Genomic DNA, 22,808 nt, shown 5'->3' on the forward strand with positions numbered 1-22,808 from the left:
GGGCCGCGAGGGGCGGATTGGTGTGTGGGCGGGGCTCGTGGAGGGGCGGAGGCAGATGGAAGGGCGGGGCTGCAGGGGAAGGAAATGGGGGAGGCCGGCTCTAGATTTCTGGAACTCGACCCTGGTGCAAGGTCTCCCCTCCGCACCGCAGACCCTGGGTCCCCACTGTCTTGAGCTCCGGGGCCTACTTCGGACGGGCCCGGGAGGGGAGGGGTTCAGTCTCGGCCCCGGTTCCCGTGCAGGTGGACACCACGGAGCAGCTGAAGAGGATCTCACGCATGCGGCTGGTGCACTACAGATACAAGCCTGAGTTTGCAGCCACCGCAGGCATCGAGGCCACGGCACCAGAGACGGGTAGGGACCTGCCTACGTCGACGGGAGCTGGGGTCCCGGAACCAGCAGCCTCGGCCCGCAGTAACCCCGCCCCCTGTCCCTGTCCTCTGGCAACTCTGTCCCAGCCCGCTGGAAACCCCACTCCCAGGAACCCCTCTCCTTGACTCCTGGAACTCCTGCCTAGGAATCCTGCCCTCTAGAAGTCCCGCCCCTCAGCCCTGGGTGCCCGGGACACTAGAAGTCCGGGAATCGTGGTCCCGGCATCCTCTGCTCCTTAGGTGAATCCTGCCTCTATCCAGGCCCACTTTCCCTGGGAGCCTTACACCCAGGAATCCACCCTTCCCCCAGGCCAGGGAACCCCACAACCGGAGCCAGGGAGCGGCAGCCTTCCGAACACTGGTCCGTGGGAGCCCCCTGCTCCAGTGCTCCTTGGATCCCAAATCTCTAGCCCTCAGAATTTCGCCCTCTTCAAACTTGGGGGCCCTCCTTGCATTATAATTGGTGCTGTGGGTGTTCTGTACCCCACCCTCCCCCACTCTCCAGGTGTCATCGCCCAGGAGGTGAAGGAGATCCTGCCTGAGGCCGTGAAGGACACTGGAGACGTGGTCTTTGCCAATGGGAAAACCATAGAGAACTTCTTGGTGGTGAACAAGGTCTGCAGGGTGGGGGGATGGAGAGAGCCCAAGGGACGTGGGTGGACCAGCTGGGACGTTATCTCCCACTTAGAGACTGGGGGCACTGAAGTGCAGAGGGGGCAGGCAGCCCAGTCTTCTCTCATGCTGCCTCCGGAGCCCCCTGCCCACCCCCCACCCCCGCCCCCGGGGAAAGGGGGTGAGCATTCAAGGGCCAGCTGGGGACTTGGCGACACGATGGTTGTGTGATCGACAGCAAGCGGAAGCTCCCTGGGGATCATTTTCCTTCCCTTTGAAAGGAGGCTAGAGATAGTCCACTGCCAAGACCTTCCCAGGTGGTTATTGAGAAGCCGAAATAACACAGCGGAGCGTGAGGGTGATGTTTGGAACTACCTGGCATGAGGCCGGGCATCAAGGAGCGTGTAGTACTATGTCTTGGCCTTGGCTGAGCAATAAGGAGCTGAAGCCTGAGATACCACGTTCATCAGAGGGTGGGAGCCTCTGAGAGACGGGGTTCAGACGGCGAGGAGGGGTGGGAAGGGCTGGCCGGATGGCGGCGCAAAGGTGCAGAGGCGGGGGTGCTGTTTGGAGGCAGGCGCGGGAAGTTGGGGGCTGCCGAGGCCGACCTGGGCAGGGAGGCTTTGAGGACTTCCAGGCGGCCGTGGGTCCTGCTCCCTGTAGCCCAGGGTTCCCAGGGGCTGACCGTGCCGGCCGCCCGCGGCAGGAGCGCATCTTCATGGAGAACGTGGGTGCCGTGAAGGAGCTGTGCAAGCTGACGGACAACCTGGAGACGCGCATTGACGAGCTGGAGCGCTGGAGCCACAAGCTGGCCAAACTGCGGCGGCTGGACAGCCTCAAGTCCACTGGCAGCTCGGGTGCCTTCAGGTGGGGGCGGGGCCAGGCGGGGGCCAGACCCCTTTCCCAGAGGCACCTCTGACCCTGGCCCTCTTGCTGCAGCCATGCAGGGAGCCAGTTCAGCCGGGCGGGCAGCGTCCCCCACAAGAAGAGGCCCCCCAAGGTGGCCAGCAAGGTGAGGATGGGCGCGGATGGGAGGCGGGTGGGACCGGGGCCCTCCTCCTCCAGGCTCTCGGACTGCAAGCACTTCCCCTCGCTTCCCAGCTCTCTAGCCCTCTGGCCCCGTTTCTCCTTCGTCTCCCGCTGCCCCCCCCCCCCGCCCCGTAGGAACGAGCAGACCTTAGCACCCCCACGTCCAGCAGAGTCCACACTGAGTGAGACCACGGGCTCCCTCAGTCTGGGCCTCTTCTGCTTCTTCCCCTTTTACGCTCGGTCCTCAGTCGTCATCTGTGGTCCCAGACCAGGCCTGCATCAGCCAGCGCTTCCTGCAGGGAACCATCATTGCCCTGGTGGTGGTCATGGCCTTCAGGTGATTGTCCCCCAGGCTCCAGGGGTGGCTGGCTGGGGAAGTTGAGCTGTCCCTTGGGCCCGGGCCTGGGGGGAAGAGGAAGATGTGGCCGGGAGAGGAGACCTCACGGAGGGATGGAGGGACAGGGGGACGTCTCAGGGAAGGAAGTGGGCTGCCTCATTCGGTCTCATGCCCTGGGGCTGGGGAGACCCACTCGCAGGCACCGTTCGCTGTCACTCGCGAGCCCAACCCCCGGAGTCAAGGACCACAGACCCTGCCCTAGAGAGAGGGGCCGGGACAGTAGCTCCAGCTCTAACAGTGGCCCTTTTTCTGTGGCTCCCAGCGTGGTGTCCATGTCTACACTGTACGTGCTGAGCCTGCGCACCGAGGAGGACCTGGTGGAAACCGATGGGTATGTCCCTGGAGGCCTGGCTGCTGGCCAAGCCGCCAGGACAGGTGGGGCTTTGGTGGGCAGCCCAGGGTCAGAGGAGCCGTGGAGGCTGTCTCCTCCAAAGGGGATAGCGCTTCAGGCTCTCGGCCTGCTGGAGGCTTGCAGGGGTGGCTGGGAAGGTCTCCCTGGAGGAGGGGCAGACATTTCCCGGTCCCTACCGAAGCCAGTGTGTCTCATGGGCCCGTTCAGTGCTCCTTTAGGTAGCTGGGCCTCTGAGAGTCAGAGGGCATCGAGGGGCCCAGATTGGAATGGGCATGGGGGGAGGGGCGGGGGAAAGAGGGCCACCGTGGGATCTTGGGCTCTGTTTGCCCACTGTCACCTCAGCTCCTGGGCTATCTCTGACTGTTTCTTTTCTCTCTCCTCCCCTGCACCTATCCCCCCTTCCTGTTCCTCTCTGCTGCCCGTTAGCTCTTTTGCTGTGTCCACTTCCTGTCTTCTGGCCCTGCTCCGGCCCCAGCACCCTGGGGGGAGTGAGGCCAGGTGCCCATGGTACGTGTCTGGACCGAGCCCCTGCCCTCCTGCCTCTGGCTCCTGCCACCCTTCTCCCTGCCTCCTTTCCACCATCCCTGTCCACCTCCTCCTGTCCCTCCTGCTCCGCCAGAACCCCCAGGCCTCCCTGTTGAGGCTGTCCTCTGAGCTCAGCCCTCCCTTCCCCAGCAGGTCCAGCCAGAGCTTTGGGACCACTCAGCTCCGACAGTCGCCTGTGACCACCGGGCTGCCAGGCACACGGCCCTCTTTGCTGCTGGGTGTGTGCCTGTGGGGGGTCTGGAGGGTTGGGATGGGGGAGAGGTGGCTGCGTTCTGGGGTGGCGGGGGCGCGGGGCTCAGCTGCCTGCTGCTCGCTCATACGGCCCCTGGCTTCCGCAGTTACCACCGGCCTGAGCAGCTCAGCCCCAGGTCCTGTCATCCCCACTTTGGACCTGTGCTCCAGCCGCCCTTGTCCAGTCATCTGCTGTTCCTCCTCCACCCCCAGCCCTACCCCTGCCCCTAGTCTTGGCTCCAGCTTTAACCCTGGCCATGGCCTCAGCCCCAGTCCCAGCCCCTCCACCAACCGCTCAGGTATGGCTGTCTTGGGTTCGGGTTGAGGGGGTGTTATGGGAGTCCAGAGAAAGACCCCGAAGACTCATTGGAGGGAGGGTGTCCGGGAGCCCAGAATGAGGCTCCGGAGGAAGACTGGTGGGTCTCCCTGAGGGGACCAAGAGACAGATGGGGGTCACCCACAGTCTGGTGAAGTCCTAGAGAAAGCTGGACAGGAGGTAGCCAGTTGCTGCCTGTGCCTTCTTCTCAGCCTACCCCTGGTTCTGTCCACAGGCCCCGGCCAGATGGCCCTCCTACCAGTCACCAACATCAGAGCCAAGTCCTGGGGCCTGTCGGCCAATGGTATTGGCCACTCCAAGCATCCAAAGAGCTCAGAGCCTCTGGCCAGCCCTGAAGTCCCCTTCCCTGGAGGGCAGGGCAAAGCCAAGAACAGCCCCAGCCTTGGTCTCCACGGCCGGGCCCGCAGAGGGCTTCCCCAGCCCGGCCTGAGCCCTGCTCGGCCCACTCGGGCCCAGGGCCAGCCAGGTACTTGCCCTACCTTGCCCCCCATCTTCTCAGCTCAGCCACCTGAACGCCTGGCGCGGGATTGCCAGCCCACAGACGCTTGCTGGGCATTACTAAGTAGCGGGAATGAGGCCAGGAGCCTTATGTAGCTCGCCTCATTTAATCCTTACATATTCCTGCAAGGAGGGGGTCGTCCCCGTAGTTCAGATGGGGAAACGGAGACAGGGTGTTCGGCCTGTCAGCGGCAGAGCTAGGATTCCATCTCCCCGACACCAGGGCCTGGCTCCTTCGCCCCCATGCCAGGGCAAGGAGGGTGCTGTGTAGGGTCTCCCCCCGCGCCCCCCCAGCTTTCCAAATCTCAAGGCTTTGGTCGTCACCAAGCCAGAGAACCCTTGGCCGCACAGGTTTTCTGTCTGCCACTGACTCCTCCGACGCACCCTGCCGGCCGTCCTGGGGGCTGCAGAGGAGGCCTGGGGCCTTCCAGGCTTCCCAGGCGGCTCTGCTCTAGGTATTGGGCCTTCTCATTGGCTTTCACTTGATGGGTTTTGTGGCTTAGAGGGAAAAAAAAAGCTTAGAAACTGTGACTTGCCGAGACTGAAGTTCAATTGTACAGGGGGGTGGGGGGCTGGGGGTGCTGAGGACACACGTGCCCGGCCCCGGATGGCTCAGAGACGTGAGAACACGGCAGCGTAGGGGCGGGCCGCAGCTCTGAGGGGACTTTGCAGGCAGCTTGGTGACTGGGGAGGGCACGTAATCCAGGCGGGGGTGGAGAGGTGATCAGGAAGGCCTCCTCGGAGGAGGTGACATTGGAGCTGAGTCTCTGAAGGACTGCAGGAGTTTGCCCAGAAGAGACATGTGAGGGTCTCTTCCATCTTGTCTGTGTGTGGTGTCCATGGGCCCATGGGCCTGCTGGGGCCCCTGGATGCCTGGCTATGCCTCACGGAGCTGAGCGCATGTTCGGTGGCCCCAGCCTCCCCTCCCTCGGTAGGATGGTCAGGCAGGCAGCAGCTAGCCTGTAGGTGAGCTGAGATGACCTCACCCGCCCTCCGTGTCACGCTTCAGTCCCGCCCTCACCCAGCCAGTCAGCCAGTCGTGGTGGGTTCCTTCACAGAGGGCCACAGGCCCCCAGGAGTGTGGTGCTGGCAGGTGTCTCACAGTTGGCTCTGGAGGGAAAAAAAAAAAAAAAAAAAAAAAAGCCCCGATTTGTGGCGAATACTCCCACCATGGCTGATTTCAAGGTACCAACCTGATGCCTCTGAACTGAGTGTTGAAAAGCGTGTGCAGTCAGGAGCAGAGCACTGTGGGCGGGCTCCTGTGCACCTCCCGGCACCCATCCCTGCCCCTGGTGTGCAGGTTCCTGTCAAGGAGGTGGGCCTCAGGCTCCCGGGAACTGGCTCTTCGTAGTGCTGCTGGGGCGGAGGGTGGTGTGACCCTGGCCATTGTGGGGGGTCTGGAAAGAATGACCTGAAACTTATTTATACTAAGGTGTGTGTGACTGAACGCGAGTCTGGCGAGGAAGGGCTTGGCGGCTTCTCGCCCCTGTCACCCTCCTCCCTGCCCCAACAGCCTCTCTCCTTGCAGACCCAGTGCCCTCCCTGACCTCCATCCAGGTGCTGGAGAACTCAATGCCCATCACTTCCCAGTACTGCGCTCCAGAGGATGCCTGCAGGTGGGCCTGGCTGCCCCCCTCCCCTCACCCCAAGGACAGACTCCCTCAGGTGACGTGAGCCCAGGCAGTACAGATGCTCAGATGTCATCCCCCTTCCCCCACCCCAGAGGTGGCACAGTCCCTTTCCGTGAGCTCCAGGATAGACGGGGTGGGGGTGGGGGGGGCGGGGAGTCCAGGCAGAGGGCCTCAGCAGGGTAGCCTTGGACTAAGCAGCAGCCATGTTTGCCCTCTCAGGCCTGGAAACTTCACCTACCACATCCCTGTCAGCAGCGGCACCCCACTGCACCTCAGCCTGACTCTGCAGATGAAGTGAGTGGAGGGACGTGGGGGTCCCCGGCAACCTGGGGCAGGGGTCTGAGGAGCGACGCCAACTTTATTGCTCGCTCTGCGCTTGACTGGCTGTGTGACCCTGGCAGTCTCTGGGCTTCAGCTTCTCATCTGTGAACCACACCGTGGTTGCACCGGGGTGTGAACGCCATGTGGGACGGTAGACGGCAAAGGGTTTGTGGCCGTCTCGGGCCTTGACCCGTGGGCATCGTTGTCAGGCCGCGTGTGGACTCGCGGCTTGTTTCAGCGGGGCAGGGGAGGTGGAGGGGAGGGCTGGTTGGGAGGGGGCCCCCAGGAGCCCCACCTCCCTGCTAACTGGGCCTTCCCCCAGCTCTTCGTCTCCCGTGTCTGTGGTGCTGTGCAGCCTGATGTCAAAGGAGCAGCCGTGTGAGGAGAGGGACTTTCCACAGAGCCTGCACACCTACCAGGACACCCAGGTAGGGGGCGACTGGGAAGCCGTGGGCCAGCCACACCCCAGAGCTTCCTCTCCCCGGGCACAGCCGCGCCCCCAAACAGGTGAAGGAGCCGGGGGCCAGAGCGAAGGCACCTCCACAAGGGACGCTTTAGGCCTCTGGGCCCGGGGGAGTGGGCACGGGGGCACTGGTCACGGCTGAGCGCCTCGTGGCCCTGCCCTTGCTCTGTCCCATCCCCGGCCCTGCCCTGACAGAGCCCCTGGGAAGACAAAAGTCCCACCGGGCCTAACCTGGGATTGAATGCAACGGTGCGGGTGGGGAGGGTATCTAGGAGTCCTTGGCAGGGAGAGCCAGCCTTGTCTGTGCTTGGGGTCAGAACAGCCACCCCGAAAAAGTCACGTTTAAGAGAGAACTGAAGGATGATTTGGGGTCAGCTGGAGAAAGAAGAGAGGACAGTGTCCCAGGAGTAGGACAGCACATGCTGAGGTCTGGAGGCCAGGGACTGGGTGGCCTTCTGGCAGAGCCGGACACGTGGCAAGGGCTAGGGGGCAGGAAACGGGAAGGAGCACGGGCAGCGGCTCACACTGGGCCCAGTGAGTTCACACTGGGCAGCGGCATGGTTCAAGCCACCATTTTGGAAGATCTCTCGGCGGTTTCGTAGAGGCCTACCTCCCGCTCGGAGAACCAAATGGCTGAGACCCTTTCCTTGTTCAGCTCCTCACATGGCAAGTCACTGGCCATGTGACCCCCACGTAACCCAAAGTTGTGACTCTCAGCACGGGTTAAGGGGACTTCTCGCCAATTCGTGGTTATTCAACAAGTATGTGTCGGGGCCCCTCTAGCCCAGGCCCTGTCCTGGGCTCAGCAGTGGGGAGGCAGGCGGGGTGGACCCAGGCCTTGCCCGGGAAGAACGCACCCTCTAGCTGAGGAGAAAGGATGTGCAGAAAGTAACAGGCGGAGGGGTGGGTGGGAGCCTCGAAACAGGCGCAGAGGAGAACGTGCCCGGAAGTAGAGGGAGAGCCCGGCCAGCCCCTCGTCTTCAGATGTGGAGCTCAGGCCAGAATCCACATCCCTGGAGGCCAAGCCAAAGCCTCAGGGGGGAGATGGGCAAGCGGTCTGAAGCCGGGCCTCACGCTCCCTGGCGAAGGAGAGCAGACCAGACCCGTGTGTCAACCCCAGCTCTGCCACCCGGTGCCCTGTGATTTTAGGCTGGAACTCGGCTTCCTCATCTACCAGCAGCATCACCTTCCTGGGTTGTAGTGAGGTTGGGGTTAATGAAATACTTTGTGCCTGGAGCGTAATGGGTGAGGGGAGGCAGGGACCGGGGCACGGCGGCTGTGGGCTGTGGGTACCTGGCACAGAGTGTGCGTAGAGGGGGGGCTGCCATCACTCCCCAAAGCAGAGCGTGCTCTCTCCCTTCTCTCTTCTCAGTGCTCACTTTACCCTTTGGGAGACTTGCCCTGGAGCCCCGGTGACGGCTGCTGGTCGGGATAGGGGCAGGGGGCTGTGTTCACCCTTCTCTCTCCCCTCTCTCCAGGGCACGTCCCACCAGTGGCCAGTGACCATCCTGTCTTTCCGAGAATTCACCTACCACTTCCGGGTGGCACTGCTGGTGAGCCCAGGCACCCACCTGCCCCCAGAGGTCCAGGCGCCTGTAGCTCAGCGTGGGGCTCGGGGAAGGGAGGCGGGGGTTCACGGAGCGAATGGCAGGACGTGGGGCACAGGGGCAGGTGATGTCGGCGCCAGGGGCGGGGTGCTTCCTGCCCTGTACCCCCAGAGCCACCTCACCTGTGCCCGCTCCCCTCCCACCCAGGGTCAGGCCAACTGCAGCGTGGAGGCCCCGGTCCTGCCGGCCACAGACTACTATTTCCACTTCTACCGCCTGTGTGACTGAGCTGCCCTCCCCAAGGCAGCACCACACCACAGCCCGGGTCCCCGGGCGCCCCTTCCACACTGGACGCGGTGGTGTTACACTGGAGCGCCTGCCTGCCAGCTCTCTGCTCACTGGCACCCCCTTGGAGAGACTGAACCGGGCCTGGCCCTCCCCACGACTGGTGAAACTGGAAGTCCTCACACTGGAGTTGCTGTCCCTGCCGGTCGCCCCTCACACGTCGCGGAGGGAGCCAGAGGGACCTCCTGGGGCCAGGCCGGGACCAGTTCCTATCTGTCCAGTTATGGTGGTTGGAGGGCCGTCCTCAGGTACTCTGGCGGCAAGGGTAAGCCTGTGACTGTCCAGAGCTTACCTCCCACCCTCCCCTTTTGAGACTGGGAGCCCCCCCTCTTTTGGAGAGGGGACCTGCTGACCTTGCTATCAGCTGGGGACTTGGACAGAGCCCTAAAAGACTCGGCTGGATCCATGAGTCGGTGGAGAGTATGCAGCCATCACCCTCACAGCTGCTCCCTGCGGGGCGGCGAGGTGGTGGACTTTTTGGGGTTTGACTGTTACGCTGGACTTGGGACTTTAAAGCTTTAAGTGTGGCCCAGGAAGTCTCTTCTCCCTGGGAACACGGGCTCCCAAGAGCTCCCAGGGCAGCTGGAGCCAGCCCTGGATGGGTTGGAAAGACTGACCATGTGCCTTATGTACATTTCGTGCCCAGCTGAACCGGTGAGGGAGGTGGGGCGGTGGGCGAGGTAAGCCCCGGACCCTTGAACCTGGAGTATCCTGAAGTTCCCTGTGAGCCCCCCGACCAAGACGGTGTCGGGGCCCCATGGCCTGGGTTCCTGGGAGTTTCCAGAGCTTTGCAGCAGTATCCGGGACCCATCATTCTCTCTGAGCAGGGGAGCAGGAATCCATGCCAGGCAGCAGGCTGGTCTTGGCTGGTGTGTGGATGCAGAGTTGTTGCTGTTATTAACGAAATAATTACTAAAATGCACTTAAGCCAGAGCGGGGGTGGAGGTTGGAGATGGTAAAGCCTGGAGAAGTGCAGAGCCCTGGGGGAGGGGGGGGGACAGGGGGACACTTGCAGAGACAGGGGCCTGGCTCTGATCCATCCCAGGGAGGCTTGAGACCTCCAGCTCACTCCCGACCACCAAGACTCTGGCTTCCCCCTTCACTCTTGTCTCCTGGTCACCTGGTCTCCCCAGATCAAGGGCTCCCATGTTGGGTTCGAGAGCTGAGCTGGAGTGACCCAGGCTCGGCAGCAGGCCCCGTCTCCACTCACTCCTCCCAGAGATGGAGCAGTGGGCTTGTGTTAGGAAGAAGTCTTATCTCAAGTGCCAATGTTAAGTTAACCTTTCTTAGTGGGTGCCTGGAGCACTGAGGCCACATCCAGGCTCACAGAAGAATGTGGAAATCACTGAGCCACGTCCGCATGGGCCTGGGAATTGCGGTCCCTGCCCTGTGGTATCCTGCCACGTCTTTGGGAACCAGGCCTTACCCCTCTCCGAAGTCTCATTCTCGACTTTGAATGGGAGGCCTTCCTATGGGGAGCTGGGTCTTGAAGCCTGGGAACTGTGGGCCCCCTTCCGGCATGGGTCACAAAGCACTTACCCTTAGGGGAGTTGGGGGATGGCAGGGATACCTCGCCTCCCAGCCCCTTCCCCGGCGTGGCTCCACTCCTTCATTCTGACATAGGAATCCCACGGTTCCCCACACCACGCAGGGGGCCAGGCCTTCCTTAGGACTACTCTGTTCTCCCTCCCCCAGAGTGGGGGAAACCCTCCCGAAATGCCTTAAAAACTGCTGAGCCCCACCCTTTGTAATAGGATTCTGGGGCTTCCTCAGTGAGGGTGCCTGGCCTTGGACTGTGGCCCCTCAGTCCTGAACTGGAAAGTGACCCTCCACTGCCCCCTGGAGCCCTTCTGGACACAGCATTGCCCCAATCTGGTTAGCAGCTGGCTGTTTCCATGCCTGAGGAGGGGTCCTCAGTGCGAGGATTGGGGCCAAGCTGGGGCTCCAAGCTGCTTGAGAGGGGGTCAACCTTGGACCAAAGTCGCCTTAAGCCCAGTAAGGTAGATGGGCTTCGGGGAAGGGGAGCGGGTCACCTGCTGGAGGCTGACAGCTGCCCGGCTGGCACTGGTAAGTGGGTGTCTTGGTTCCATTCCCTACATGGGGTCCAGCAGCTGCCCCTCCCCTCCCCTCCCCTCCCCTCCGGCATTTATTCCCATAGTCGCGGGGCTAATCTCCCCGGAGCTTCAAGCTGTACATAGGGCCTCTCAACGCACAAGTCCCTCTGCCCACGTTATACCCGCCCCCATAAAAGCCCGCGTGTGCATAGAGCGCCCCTCCCTCCCAGTTAACTCCCAGTTCCTGTCCCTGAGTGCTGACTCATATTTATCACGTACCAACTCTGACTCTGGAGTGGGCACAGGGAGGCAGCCCTGGGCCTGCTTGCTTCCTGTCCCTGTCCTTTTCTTCTGAAGTAAATATACGTATATAAATAAATGTATAAATATGGCTTTGTATCTGACCTTGCTTCCCCATCTCTTCTTGAGACTGTTCTGGTAGGAGACGGGAGTTGCCTGTGGGGCAAAGACCAACTGGAATCTCTTGAGGTTCCTGAGCCACGTGGATGCGTTGCACCCCAACATCCTTCTCAACTTCACGCCAGGCTTGGGAACAGGACTCCGCAGCCGCCTTCCCTAGCCACTCCCCCCCAGACCCACGGCTGCCCTACCTGGGTTAAAGTGGCCCCCTTCCCCAAGGAAAACCTCCCCTTTGGGGACAAGCTGAGCCTTGTGAAGGTCTCCAACCCACAGAAGGGAGAGTACATTCAGAGGATGGGACAGGTCCAGGGCAGACGTGACTGGTGTGGGTTCCCAGAGAAGTCTGCTGTAAAAACAACAGAGGAGAGAGCTGGTCCCTCCTTGTCCACGAAGCCTTACGTTACAAGGACAGCCTCCCCTCCCTCACCCTCCTCGCCCCTCACAGTAGAAAGCAGGGCTTCCCGGCAGCAGGGAGCATCTGAAAGGCAGGAGAGAAATGGGAAGGGGTGGGACCAGGGAAGTCAGGTAGTCCCAGCACCACCCCACCGCTGCGAAACGGGCGTTCAGACGGGACGGTCACACATCTGCCTTTATTGTGAGCAGGTGGGGGACACTTGTGGCAACGGTAAAAAAATTAATTTACAAAAGCAGGGGTTCAGTGAAGCCACCGGGCTGGAACCTGAAAGAGGAGAGGGGTATCAAAATGAGACCAATGACCCTTCCTTCCGCCTCCTTTTCTCACTGACGCCTGTGCCCCTGGGGCAAGGGCTGATGGGCACACGACTGAAGCGGAGCTACCAAAGCTGACTCTCAGGGACCTGTTTAGTGGATTATCTGCAGCCAGGGTCTCTGGGTTTGCTTCATCACTTTAGTCAAGGTTTCTTTTAATGACTGAAAACATTCAAACTTACCACAGTGGCACTCCCTGCAGCAAACTGGGAGCCCCAGGTTCTGACCCCCCCTTCTAGCCCGTTCCCGAGCAGCCAAGTCAATGGCGTGTGATGTGTAAGAACCCAAATGTCATCACGTGGGAAGCCTGCTCCCACAGCCCTATGAAGTACACCCCGAAGCCAGATCAAGGCCTTGGGCAGTGTGCAGAGCTCAGCATGACAACGTAGGGCAGAGATCCCTGTTAGGGACAGGGAAAGAGGCACATGCGTCCGGCGTCCGGTGTCCCTATCCACTCTGCCGAGTCTGTCTCCATGAACCAAAGTGTTGCACAGGCCTGAGGACCGCACTGACGTGGATGTGGGAAGCCTCTCTAATGCCCGCCCTGTCGCAGCACTTACCTTTGGGAGCTCACACGTAGATGCCGACCCAGAGCAGCAGGAAGAGAACTCCAAAGCCCATGAAAAGCGAGGCCACCAAGGAGATGAGGAGCTCTTTGTAGATATCCCGAGTGTACTTGGTGGAGGTCACCTCATAGCTGGCAGGGTGATTAAGGAGAAGCAGAGGGATGGGGCTGCGTAGGACAGGAAGCCCGGCCAGTGCAGCTCTGGGAAAAAGGTACGGGGTGAGGGCTTTCTAGGAGGCTTGCCGGGCTCAGCGCAGCCAGGAAGAGAGGCCCAAGAGATGATCTGGACTCTGTTGCTTCCTACCAGCCCTCAACCACCTGTGAAGAAAATCAGGCCCAGAGAGGTTAGGTCACCTGCCCTGGGTCACACAGCCAGTGAACTGAGGAACTGGCATTAGCCCTCAGATCTCCTGCCACCTGAGCACGCCCCTCCTTTACCACTCTGCCAACTTCAGATCCCCTATCCCCAACCTGCAGTCCAGCCAGGCCTTCTGTCCACTGTCCCGGAAATCTGAAGAGCAAACTGAGCTCACCTAAACTTGGGAAGTAAGGCCACAGCCCGACCCTGCACATCAACAGCTGTCCTTCGACCTCCTTACCTTCCCCCTTAGCCCCACACCAGAACAAAACTGGCAGGGTGCACGTACCCAGCATGGTTTCTCCCTTAGTTTCCCACACCACTAACTCTGGCCCACTGGCTGCTCAGTGAAAAGGATACACGAAGAACCAGGCGGTAAAGAACATGCCAATGGCCAACAGCACCACGGTCAGATGGGGGAAGACAGCTGGGTTCACTGGGCTGGTGTATCTGCTCATGGCCTCGAGCTCCTAGGGGAGGGCAGGAGATCAGAGCTATCAAAGAATCCCAGGACTTCAACGTGAGGGGGAGTGTGAGGTCATCCACCAATGGGCCTCATCCTCCAATGACTGTCTCAGCCTGGGAAATATGGAAATATGGAAATCCTTCAGAACCAACATCAAGTGATTCCATTTGGAAATGACGATTCCATCGTAAACTTAGGTGACACTCTGTCTTTTCACTATGAGACAAGAAGGGCAGCTGAGAGTCAGAGGCTGACACTGACGATGATTGACTAGCTATAGATCAGTGGTCCCTAACATCTTCTGAGGCCAGGGAGGACTATTAAAAAAAAAAAAAAAAATGGTTAAAGGTATGGACTCTGCCTGGAAAAAAACCACATGCAAGAAATAGTCTGCCTATAATTTTAGGAGATTTATGGACCCATGTCTATAGACACCAAGCTCAGAATCCCTGCTGTAATTCAGAGCCTGGACCAGTACCCAGATCTCAACTTCTACTTCTGTATTCTTCCCACTACACTATTAGGGAATCTCAGGATCTAACAGCAAAAGACATCCATTAATAAACTAGCTCTACTGAATGAGTCTCTGTAAAGTAGTTATAGTAACACCCCTCACAGGGTTGATGTATGACTGAAGAAGGGTGACGAACGTCCAAGTATCTAGCTCACTTCCTGGCACAAAGTAGTTGCTCAATAGGTGTTTGTTTCCCTCCCAAGGTTACAGGGAAAATTATGAGATAATGCTTGTGAAGGAGGGCTGTAAACGTAAAGTTCTGTACAAATGTTAACTTCCATTGTCACTCACCAGCCAACGCTCCTAAAACCCAGAACATAACAACTCTAGAGAAATAAATCGACCCCATTGTTCTAAGAGACACTGGAATTCAATTCAGTAAACATTTATGCCCACACCCCCCAAAATGATAAAGACAATCGCTGCCATTTATTGAGCCTCCGATCGCAGGCCCTGTGTTCGGCACTGGGAATACAAAGATGAATAGCCATCATCCCAGAGCTAGCTGCACGTCAGATGGTGGTCACTAGGAGGCGTGGCAGATAACAAAGAAGTCCGTGACATGTGGCAAGAGGTTTGTACGCGGGTTGTGGGAGCTCCCAGCAGAGAGCGGCCAAGTGCCTGAGAGAGTTGGAAGTGCTTCACCAAGAAGGGGACATCTGCCCTGGGCCTTGCAGATGAGTACGAGTTCTGCGAGAGGAAGAACTTTCCAAACAGAGATCAAATAGAGATAACGGCTTAATCACAGGTAACCGATAGAAGCTCGAGGTGTTAAAAATGCGCCGTACAAGCCTCACCCTTAAAAATCGCGGGATCAAAACCTCACCCTAAGAGTCCGTGGCAAGGGGCTTCCTTCCCTTCCCGCCCCTCGGCCCAAGTCGGATATAGGAGCCGCCGGCTGTCTGGGTCTCAGGCGTCTGAGACCTCCGCGAGAGAAACGGGGTGTGGGACGGGCCCCGAGGGGGTCCTCATCACAGCCCTGTCCGGGACGCCCCTCAACCCTCTCACCATCTTGCCAGGCACAGGGTAATCCACCGCTCCGCCACAGGAATAACACGTCGGCAGGAGCAGGCGCCTTGTGCAGCCGGAAAAGGAAGTGCGCCCGCTCGCGTGGCATTGTGGGATTTGTAGTCCTGTGGTTTCGGAGGTAGGGGGCGCTGGGGCCTGTGGGGCCCCGATGTGGCGTTGGGACGAGCGATGGAGAAGGGTAGGACAGAGCCGCTGGGAGGGTTCGTTCCCCCACGGGGGTGGAGGGGGTACTGTTTGCCACAAGGGAAGCTGGCCGAGGGCGTCCGGGCCTGCACTACACTTCCCAGGAGGCCGTGCGCGGCGGCGGGTCACGTGACGGGAGCGCGGGCTTTGGAAGGCGGCTGAGCGGGAGGGCGTCCGCGGCCGCGCTGAGCAGGTTTGCGGGGCTGAGTACCGTCGTGGGCGACCCCGGACCAAGCGCTAGCTGTCGAGGCCTCGCGCTCCAAAGGCCAGGTGAGACCCCATGGGAAGCGCTTCCGAGGGCGGCGGGGTCCGCCTGGCGCTGGGTGCTGTCGGGGACCGTCTGCCGCGCGCGGGGCGGAGGCTGGAGCGCCGGCCTGCCACCTTCCCGCTGTGCGACTTGGGCCGGTCGCCGAAGCCCCGAGCCTCTTGCTTCGTTTGTGGAAGGAGGGAAACAGCCTCCACTTTATGGGCCCGTTGTGTATTTCGACCGAGATCCTGGCTGAGAAACATTTTGTAAACTTCACTTGTTGAGACCCTTTCCCACCTCCCTGCGTCGGGGGCCGCGGGAGGCTAAGCCAGCAGGCACTGTCCCCTCCGTACCCGTTCTGGCAAAGCAGCCGGCCTGAGGCCGGACCCCGAGGATTGAATGGCTTCTGGGGGGGGAACGATCCTGAGCGCCCAGTGTATGGCAGGGGCTAGAGGAGGGCGCGGCTGAGCAGCAGTGAGAAAGGGCCGGCCTTCTCCCAAACTTTGTGTTGGCTCCCAGACTGTGACGGTAGGTTGGGAAGCCGCGCACGGAAGATCTTGCCGCCAGGTTGAGGTGTTTGGACTTAAGCACGGAAGGGGGCATGCGACAGGGTCTTTTATGCTTTGCAAAGAACCCTTTGAAAAGTGGGAACAGCTAAAAGGTCTCGTATATGTCTTGGGGTGACGGACACATATCACCAGTGAGCACGCAACGACTTTAAATGGCACCCCTAAATCCTTTTTAATAGTTATACAGTTAACATTAAAATTTAACTACTGTGACACAGACATTATTGCTTAAGATGAGTTCTCGTTTTCAACTTGGTTTTTAAGACAATGGGGTCCATTTAAAGAAAATACTAAGTGAATGCAAGTACAGGTTTTGAGTGTGTGTTTTTTTTTTTAATTAAAAAAAAATTTTTTTAATGTTTTTATTTATTTTTGAGACAGAGAGCCTGAGCAGGGGAGGGGCAGAGAGAGAGGGAGACACAGAATCCGAAGCAGGCTCCAAGCTCTGAGCTGTCAGCGCAGAGCCCGACGTGGGGCTTGAACTCAGGGACTGTGAGATCATGACCTGAGCCGAAGTCGGACGCTTAACCGACTGCGCCACCCAGGCGCCCCTTTTGAAAAAATTTTTTGATGCTTATTTTGAGAGAGAGAAAGACACACAGCGTGAGTCGGGGAGGGGCAGAGAGAGAGAGGAACCCAGGCAGGCTCCACGCTGTCAGCACAGAGACTGATGTGGGGCTCGAACTCACAAAACCATGAGATCATGACCTGAGCCAGGATCCAGGAGTCGGACGCTTAACCGACTGAGCCACCCAGGCGCCCCCAAATACAGGTTTTAGATGGAAGTGGCAAAAAATTGTGAGGGGAGCGGAGTTTGGATCTGATCGAAGTTCAGGAAACACTGCCCTGGGAACTATTTTATTTGTCAAGGGGCCTGAAACACAGGAGTGTATTACTGGACTGAGGGACTACAGCTTGCCAGGCTCCTAGATCAGGACCTGGGGTCAGGTGGGAGCCATGGAGTTCACATCTTGGACTTCGTGGTGGAGAGAAAATATAAAGGGAAAGACTTAAAACTCCTAGCAACGTCATGGCAGAAATAGAAACCAGTAGCAGGGCTGAGGGGATACTGAAGGGACACTCGAGCAGCATGTGAGAAAGCCACATAACCTCCCTTCAGATATGTTGTGGGGGTTTTTTGCCAGTCCGTCTTCAGGGCTGCTTTATCAGTCAGGGTCCTCCAGAGAAACGGTAGGATCTAGGGTACGGACATATATAAAGAGATTTATTGGAAGGAATTGGCTCAGGTGATTGTGGAGGTTGACCAGTTTGAAAATTAGAGGGCTGGCCCGCAGGCTAGAAACTCATGCAGGGATTGAACCTGTAGACTTCAGGCAGGATTTCTCTGGAAACCTCCGTTTTTGCTCCCAAGGCCTTTCAGTTGACTCAGCACCCCCCCCCCCCCCGCCACTGCCCCGTATTCTGCAGGATAATCTCTGTTTAAAGTCACCTGAATATTGGGGTGCCTGGGTGGCTCAGTTAAGCGCCTGACTTTGGCTCAGGTCATGATCTCGTGGTTTGTGGGTTCAAACCCCGCGTCGGGCTCTGTGCTGACAGCTCAGAGCCGGGAGCCCGCTTCGGATTCTGTGTCTCCCTCTCTCTCTGCCCCTCTCCCGCTCAGGCTCTGTCTCTCTCTGTCTCAAAAATAAAATAAGCATCCAAAAAAAAAATTTTTTTTTAACTAAATAAATAAAGTCACCCGAATACAGATGTTACGAGATACCTTCCCAGCAGCGCCTGGATTAATGTTTGAGTAAATACCTGGGTACTACAGCCTAGCCTCTGTTGACACAGGAAACTACCCATCACAGCTGCTAAGAGGAGGGGAGCCAGAAGGACGAGTTGGGGATGGTCAATGACTGGCATAAAGGTACAGAGGAGGGTGGACGCTCGTGTTTATTTTACCACCGTACACATTCAGCCTTGTGTCATGGCTGCCTCTGTCCCTGCCTCATCTCATCATCCTCTGGTAGCCAGTCTTTGCCTGTCCTTCAGGTCCTGTCTTTTTTTTTTTTTTTTTTTAATTTTTTTTTTTCAACGTTTATTTATTTTTGGGACAGAGAGAGACAGAGCATGAACAGGGGAGGGGCAGAGAGAGAGGGAGACACAGCATCGGAAACAGGCTCCAGGCTCTGAGCCATCAGCCCAGAGCCTGACGCGGGGCTCGAACTCATGGACCGCGAGATCGTGACCTGGCTGAAGTCGGACGCTTAACCGACTGCGCCACCCAGGCGCCCCAGGTCCTGTCTTTATGATCCATGGACGCCTCCGGCTGGGCCAGGCACTCTCCTCTGGACTTGCAGGGACCTTGACGCAGGCGTCAGCGGTAGCCCTCCTTGCGTGCTAGCCCTGTTGCTGCCTTATCCACGAAACCTTAAGTCCCCGGACGTCAGAAGTGCCTTCATCCTCCTAACCCCCAGGTTTCCTCCTGAAACCCAGGAAGCCTTAGTAGTCATGGAGTGGGCTCCCCTGCTCGACTGTGAGGTTTTTGAGAATGCTGACCTTGTCCTGTGCCATCTTTTCATCTTCTGTGGTCCCGAAGCGGTGTCCTCTTCTTGCGCTAAATTTGTACAGTCGGAGGCATGGGAGTCGGTGAGAGGGCGCCAGTTCTAACCCCTGATCCTTTGCCTCCCTGAAATTCCTCCTGTTCTTACTTTACTCCTTTTTTGTTTGTTCGTTTTTGGTTCTAGCCGTCCCTCCTCTGTGTTGCTATGGGCATTCAAGGCCTGGCCAAGCTGATTGCAGACGTGGCCCCCGGTGCCATCCGGGAGAATGACATCAAGAGCTACTTCGGCCGCAAGGTGGCCATCGATGCCTCCATGAGCATTTATCAGTTCCTGATCGCCGTCCGCCAGGGCGGGGATGTGCTGCAGAACGAGGAGGGGGAGACCACCAGCCACCTGATGGGCATGTTCTACCGCACCATCCGCATGATGGAGAACGGCATCAAACCCGTGTATGTCTTCGACGGCAAGCCGCCACAGCTCAAGTCCGGCGAGCTGGCCAAGCGCAGCGAGCGGCGGGCCGAGGCGGAGAAGCAGCTACAGCAGGCTCAGGCCGCCGGGGCCGGGGAGGAGGTGGAGAAGTTTACCAAGCGGCTGGTGAAGGTCACCAAGCAGCACAACGACGAGTGCAAGCATCTGCTGAGCCTCATGGGCATCCCGTACCTGGACGCGCCCAGCGAGGCCGAGGCCAGCTGTGCCGCCCTCGTGAAGGCGGGCAAAGTCTATGCCGCGGCCACGGAGGACATGGACTGCCTGACCTTTGGCAGCCCTGTGCTCATGCGGCACCTGACGGCCAGCGAGGCCAAGAAGCTGCCCATCCAGGAGTTCCACCTGAGCCGGGTCCTGCAGGAGCTGGGCCTGAACCAGGAGCAGTTCGTAGACCTGTGCATCCTGCTGGGCAGTGACTACTGTGAGAGCATCCGGGGCATTGGGCCCAAGCGGGCCGTGGACCTCATCCAGAAGCACAAGAGCATCGAGGAGATCGTGCGTCGGCTCGACCCCAGCAAGTACTCCGTGCCAGAAAATTGGCTCCACAAGGAGGCCCAGCAGCTCTTCCTGGAGCCCGAGGTGCTTGACCCAGAGTCTGTGGAGCTGAAGTGGAGCGAGCCGAATGAGGAAGAGCTCGTCAAGTTCATGTGTGGTGAAAAGCAGTTCTCGGAGGAGCGGATCCGCAGTGGGGTCAGGCGGCTGAGCAAGAGCCGCCAGGGCAGCACCCAGGGCCGCCTGGATGATTTCTTCAAGGTGACTGGCTCGCTCTCCTCAGCTAAGCGCAAAGAGCCAGAGCCCAAGGGGTCCGCTAAGAAGAAGGCAAAGACCGGGGCAGGAGGGAAGTTCAAACGGGGAAAATAAAGGAGTTTCCCCTCTTGCCTCCCCGGCCCCAGAACACCTGCCTTGATGTGCCCTCAAGCGCTAGCACCAGCGAGAGCTCTGTGGGGGCAGGGAGGGGCTCGCATTGCTTCTCTAGCTCTGCCCGTCTCAGTAGTGCTTTCCCTTTTGTACTTGATCTGGTGGCAGGAAGGCCACAGAGGTATCTTGTTTTCTTCTTGTTTTAGCTCAGGAAAGTATGTCAGGCTCCAAACACCTCTCAGGCAATTTAACGGACACTGAGTCTATTGTTAAATGAAAGGGATAGCAACAGGTCTTGAAGAAGGAGGGGGGGATAAATGGTAGAGATGGAAGACTGTATAAAAATGATTTCCTGACTGGCCCAACTGGTGGCTGATGGGAAGGGGTGGTGGAACCCAGCTGTATTTCTCTCTGGCTCAGCCTTGACCGGCCCTGTAGGACAGCCATCAGGAAGACCCAGTCTTCTCATACGGGGAGAGCTCCTGAGACAGGAGACAGGCGGACAGCCGGAGTCCCTGGAGTTGGCCACAAGGGTCCGACCACTGGCTGTGTGTTCTGGGGCGCGCAGAAACTTGAACTTGCCATGTAACTTGAGTCTTCACCGTGGCATATCTTATTTCGAGGCATAAGATGGGCCAAATTCTAATGGCTTCTCTGAGGCAGCCAACGGAATTGAGACTTGGGGATGAGATGCTATTTTCACGTGCTGGTTTTGTTTTAAACGTGTGAAAAGAGTCAATAAAATTAGAAAAGTAGCCAGAATGTCGTGTTCTTTGAGAACATTTGAAAACACCTTGAGGGGCGCCTGGGTGGCTCAGTCAGTTGAGCATCCGACTTCCGCTCAGGTTATGATCTCGCATCTTGTGGGTTCGAGCCCTGTGTCCTCTGTGCTGACAGCGCAGAGCCTGGTTCAGATTCTGTGTCTATCTCTCTGCCCCACCCCCACCTACGCACTGTCTCTCTTTCTCTCTCCCTCTCTCTCTCTCTCATAAATAAATATTTAAAAAAAAAAAAAAAACCCAAACATCTAAGTGCCCCCAGGCTTCAGGAAGTAGGTAAGGTTCTTTTCACTCCCAAGAGAACACACAGGCGACGTATCCTTGTTACAAGAGGTTTGAGAGTGGCCGCAAGATGGCGCCACGCTCCACAGAATGACCAAAGTGGCCTTGGCAGTACATCAGCCATTTGTAGGTGGATGCCTAGTTTAACTTGCTGGGAAACAAGTTTTAATAAATCGAATGGGTTCCTAGTTTTCCACCTGCTGTGTGGGGTAAAGGAGCTTCTCGGAGAAAGCCTCACAATTTAGATCAACTGCTTCACGGCGTCCGAGCATTTATTCTACCGGTTTATAAATTGTTCAAAACCGCACTTCAAAAGTCACTTTCTCGCTCCTCTTGTGACATCAAATTCAGATGGCTGTTTCCCATAAAGATGGAATGTCTGAAAAGTTATAATCCTGATAAAACTTGGCAAGGCGCTGTCCTGTTTGAGTTTCTCCTTTTTTAGCATTCCTATCACTGCTGTTTAAAGTTACCAGGGACACTTAAGCAGCCGGAAATCTGAGCTGCCTGTGTTCCAACATATTAAGCGGGTAGAAGACTAGAGGCTGCTGGTTTTCAAAATTTCTCATGGAGCAACCTGTTTTTCAAATGAAATCTTACATGGAATCTCAGGATATGAGCTCCAGTTGAAGCAGGAGCGGGATATAGTCTCCCCAGCAGTGCTGTTCCCGTGACGATGGGACCCTGAAAACCACTGGTATAGACGGAAGGTTCTACTCCGAGGGCACGGATCGTAGTTTTGTTCACTGCTGTCTCCAGCGGTTGAAACGGATTTTCTCCGATTGGCCCACGCCACACAAGTAACAAGAGCCCCAAGGAATTTGATGGCTAAGCCCGTGGTTCTGGTGATGGGGCCCAGAGGCGGAAAGACTTCCTATGGAGCAATCACCTGATCACCTCGGTGCAGTAGTTAAAGGCTTGTATCCTGTGGCAGTCAAAACATGCAGAGTGGTTTTTCCTCTTGTGTTCTCAGTTCCAGTTGTCTGGTCTTTTCTAAAAGGTTTAACCACCGCGCACTGCAGGGGAAGCCAGTTCTACAAATGAGTACCTAGCACGTCTAATACTCTTGCTCAAAAAGAGAGCTGTTGTAATAGCATTGAGGTTAAAAAGGCATTGTGCCAGCAGAGGATTTGGGCAGAAAGGAGACTAATAGGGACTACCCATACGGAGACTAGAACGTTCAAAAGGGCCGGGGTGTTGCCTCATGACAGAAGCATGGGACGCCTGCCTAGTGTGTCTGGCCAGTCAAGCATTTGAACACGGGGTCACGAGGAGGGCCTGGCTTTCCTTTTCCTTGCCATAGCCCACCCGTGCCTTGTTTTTCGGAGGATCCTGGTGTTCTGCCCAAAGGCCTTGTGGAAAGGGGAATCTGGGAACTCCTGGTCAGAAGGAGCCAGAGGTAGGTGGTACCTTACAGCACAGGCCTAAATTCTCCCATTGACAGACAGACAAGAGCTTCGTGGATTACAAGTGACTATAGCCTTCAGGTGGTCAAAATTAACTTTATTTTTCAGCTTTACTTCTTGGAGATGTAGTAACATCAACACAAAGGACACGGATGTCGGCCTAATTAAAGAAACAAAGATGCACATAGAGGCCGGAACTCTAGAACACGGGAGTTCAAAGGTTAGTTTTGCCAGTCTGTGACTGGCGGTGACTTGTATGGTCTTTGAGCCTGTTTTCTCGTGTCACTGCTTGGATTTGAAATGACTCCTGTTACTGTTGTAACGGTCTAAGCCTTTTGTCACTGGGGTGTCCCTCTGTGGCCACGTGAGACCACACCGGTCTAGGTTAAGGAGAGAAGGCCACGGTGGTTGAAGTGCTTCGAGGGCCCGGCCTTGGCTCAGTAAGCATCACTGGATTTGCTCAGCTTGGCAGCCAGATGGCTCGATAGGCTGGTGACCCCACGCTGAAACCCTAGGTAGCAGGGAACCAGGGGGATAGGGAAGGGTCAGTACCTATTCTGGAGTGAGGAAGCCAACGGAAGTAGAACGTTTCAATTCTACTTCTCATTTTTCGACCCAGGCTGTTTTAAAGCAGGTTCTGGCCAAATGGAAAAGATCTGAGTATGCCCTGGCAACC

General features: G+C 57.7%; 3 protein-coding genes across 17 annotated transcripts in view; 2 read left to right on the forward strand and 1 right to left on the reverse strand.

The window, feature by feature from the left end:
* MYRF (myelin regulatory factor) overlaps nt 1–11,138 on the forward strand; it is a 33,915-nt gene extending 22,777 nt beyond the window's left edge. For 5 of the 14 annotated variants that reach the window (XM_043581345.1, XM_043581347.1, XM_043581357.1 and 2 more), the window contains 15 exons: nt 243–354; nt 877–986; nt 1,690–1,850; nt 1,923–1,995; nt 2,261–2,349; nt 2,672–2,740; nt 3,188–3,268; nt 3,437–3,525; nt 3,646–3,837; nt 4,090–4,341; nt 5,887–5,989; nt 6,224–6,298; nt 6,648–6,753; nt 8,267–8,341; nt 8,543–11,138. In XM_043581345.1, the coding sequence (XP_043437280.1) occupies nt 243–354; nt 877–986; nt 1,690–1,850; nt 1,923–1,995; nt 2,261–2,349; nt 2,672–2,740; nt 3,188–3,268; nt 3,437–3,525; nt 3,646–3,837; nt 4,090–4,341; nt 5,887–5,989; nt 6,224–6,298; nt 6,648–6,753; nt 8,267–8,341; nt 8,543–8,623 (1,668 nt within the window). In that variant the 3' untranslated portion in view covers nt 8,624–11,138. The remainder of the gene's footprint in view (nt 1–242; nt 355–876; nt 987–1,689; nt 1,851–1,922; nt 1,996–2,260; nt 2,350–2,671; nt 2,741–3,187; nt 3,269–3,436; nt 3,526–3,645; nt 3,838–4,089; nt 4,342–5,886; nt 5,990–6,223; nt 6,299–6,647; nt 6,754–8,266; nt 8,342–8,542) is intronic. The other 9 variants (XM_043581350.1, XM_043581348.1, XM_043581346.1 and 6 more) reach the window with 9 other exon arrangements.
* Nucleotides 11,139–11,728: 590 nt separating this feature from the next.
* Nucleotides 11,729–14,931, reverse strand: TMEM258 (transmembrane protein 258). The gene is made up of 4 exons (XM_043581368.1): nt 14,795–14,931; nt 13,167–13,276; nt 12,444–12,580; nt 11,729–11,833 (listed from the first exon to the last, which is right to left on the reverse strand). Exons 1-3 carry the CDS (start codon nt 14,795–14,797, stop codon nt 12,454–12,456), a joined length of 240 nt encoding a protein of 79 aa, XP_043437303.1. The 5' UTR covers nt 14,798–14,931; the 3' UTR covers nt 11,729–11,833; nt 12,444–12,453.
* On the forward strand, nt 14,323–20,420 carry FEN1 (flap structure-specific endonuclease 1). Of its 2 annotated transcripts, none has more exons than XM_043581367.1 (2): nt 14,323–14,534; nt 18,505–20,420. In XM_043581367.1, the coding sequence occupies exon 2, from the start codon at nt 18,526–18,528 to the stop codon at nt 19,666–19,668; it is 1,143 nt and encodes a 380-aa protein (XP_043437302.1). In that variant the 5' UTR covers nt 14,323–14,534; nt 18,505–18,525; the 3' UTR covers nt 19,669–20,420. The 2 variants fall into 2 exon arrangements, with proteins under 2 accessions (XP_043437302.1, XP_043437301.1); XM_043581366.1 differs by lacking the exon at nt 14,323–14,534 and adding an exon at nt 15,126–15,268.
* The last annotated feature ends 2,388 nt before the right edge of the window (nt 20,421–22,808 follow it).

The sequence above is a fragment of the Prionailurus bengalensis genome, chromosome D1 (genome assembly GCF_016509475.1).
Source record: "Prionailurus bengalensis isolate Pbe53 chromosome D1, Fcat_Pben_1.1_paternal_pri, whole genome shotgun sequence".
NCBI lineage: Eukaryota > Metazoa > Chordata > Mammalia > Carnivora > Felidae > Prionailurus > Prionailurus bengalensis.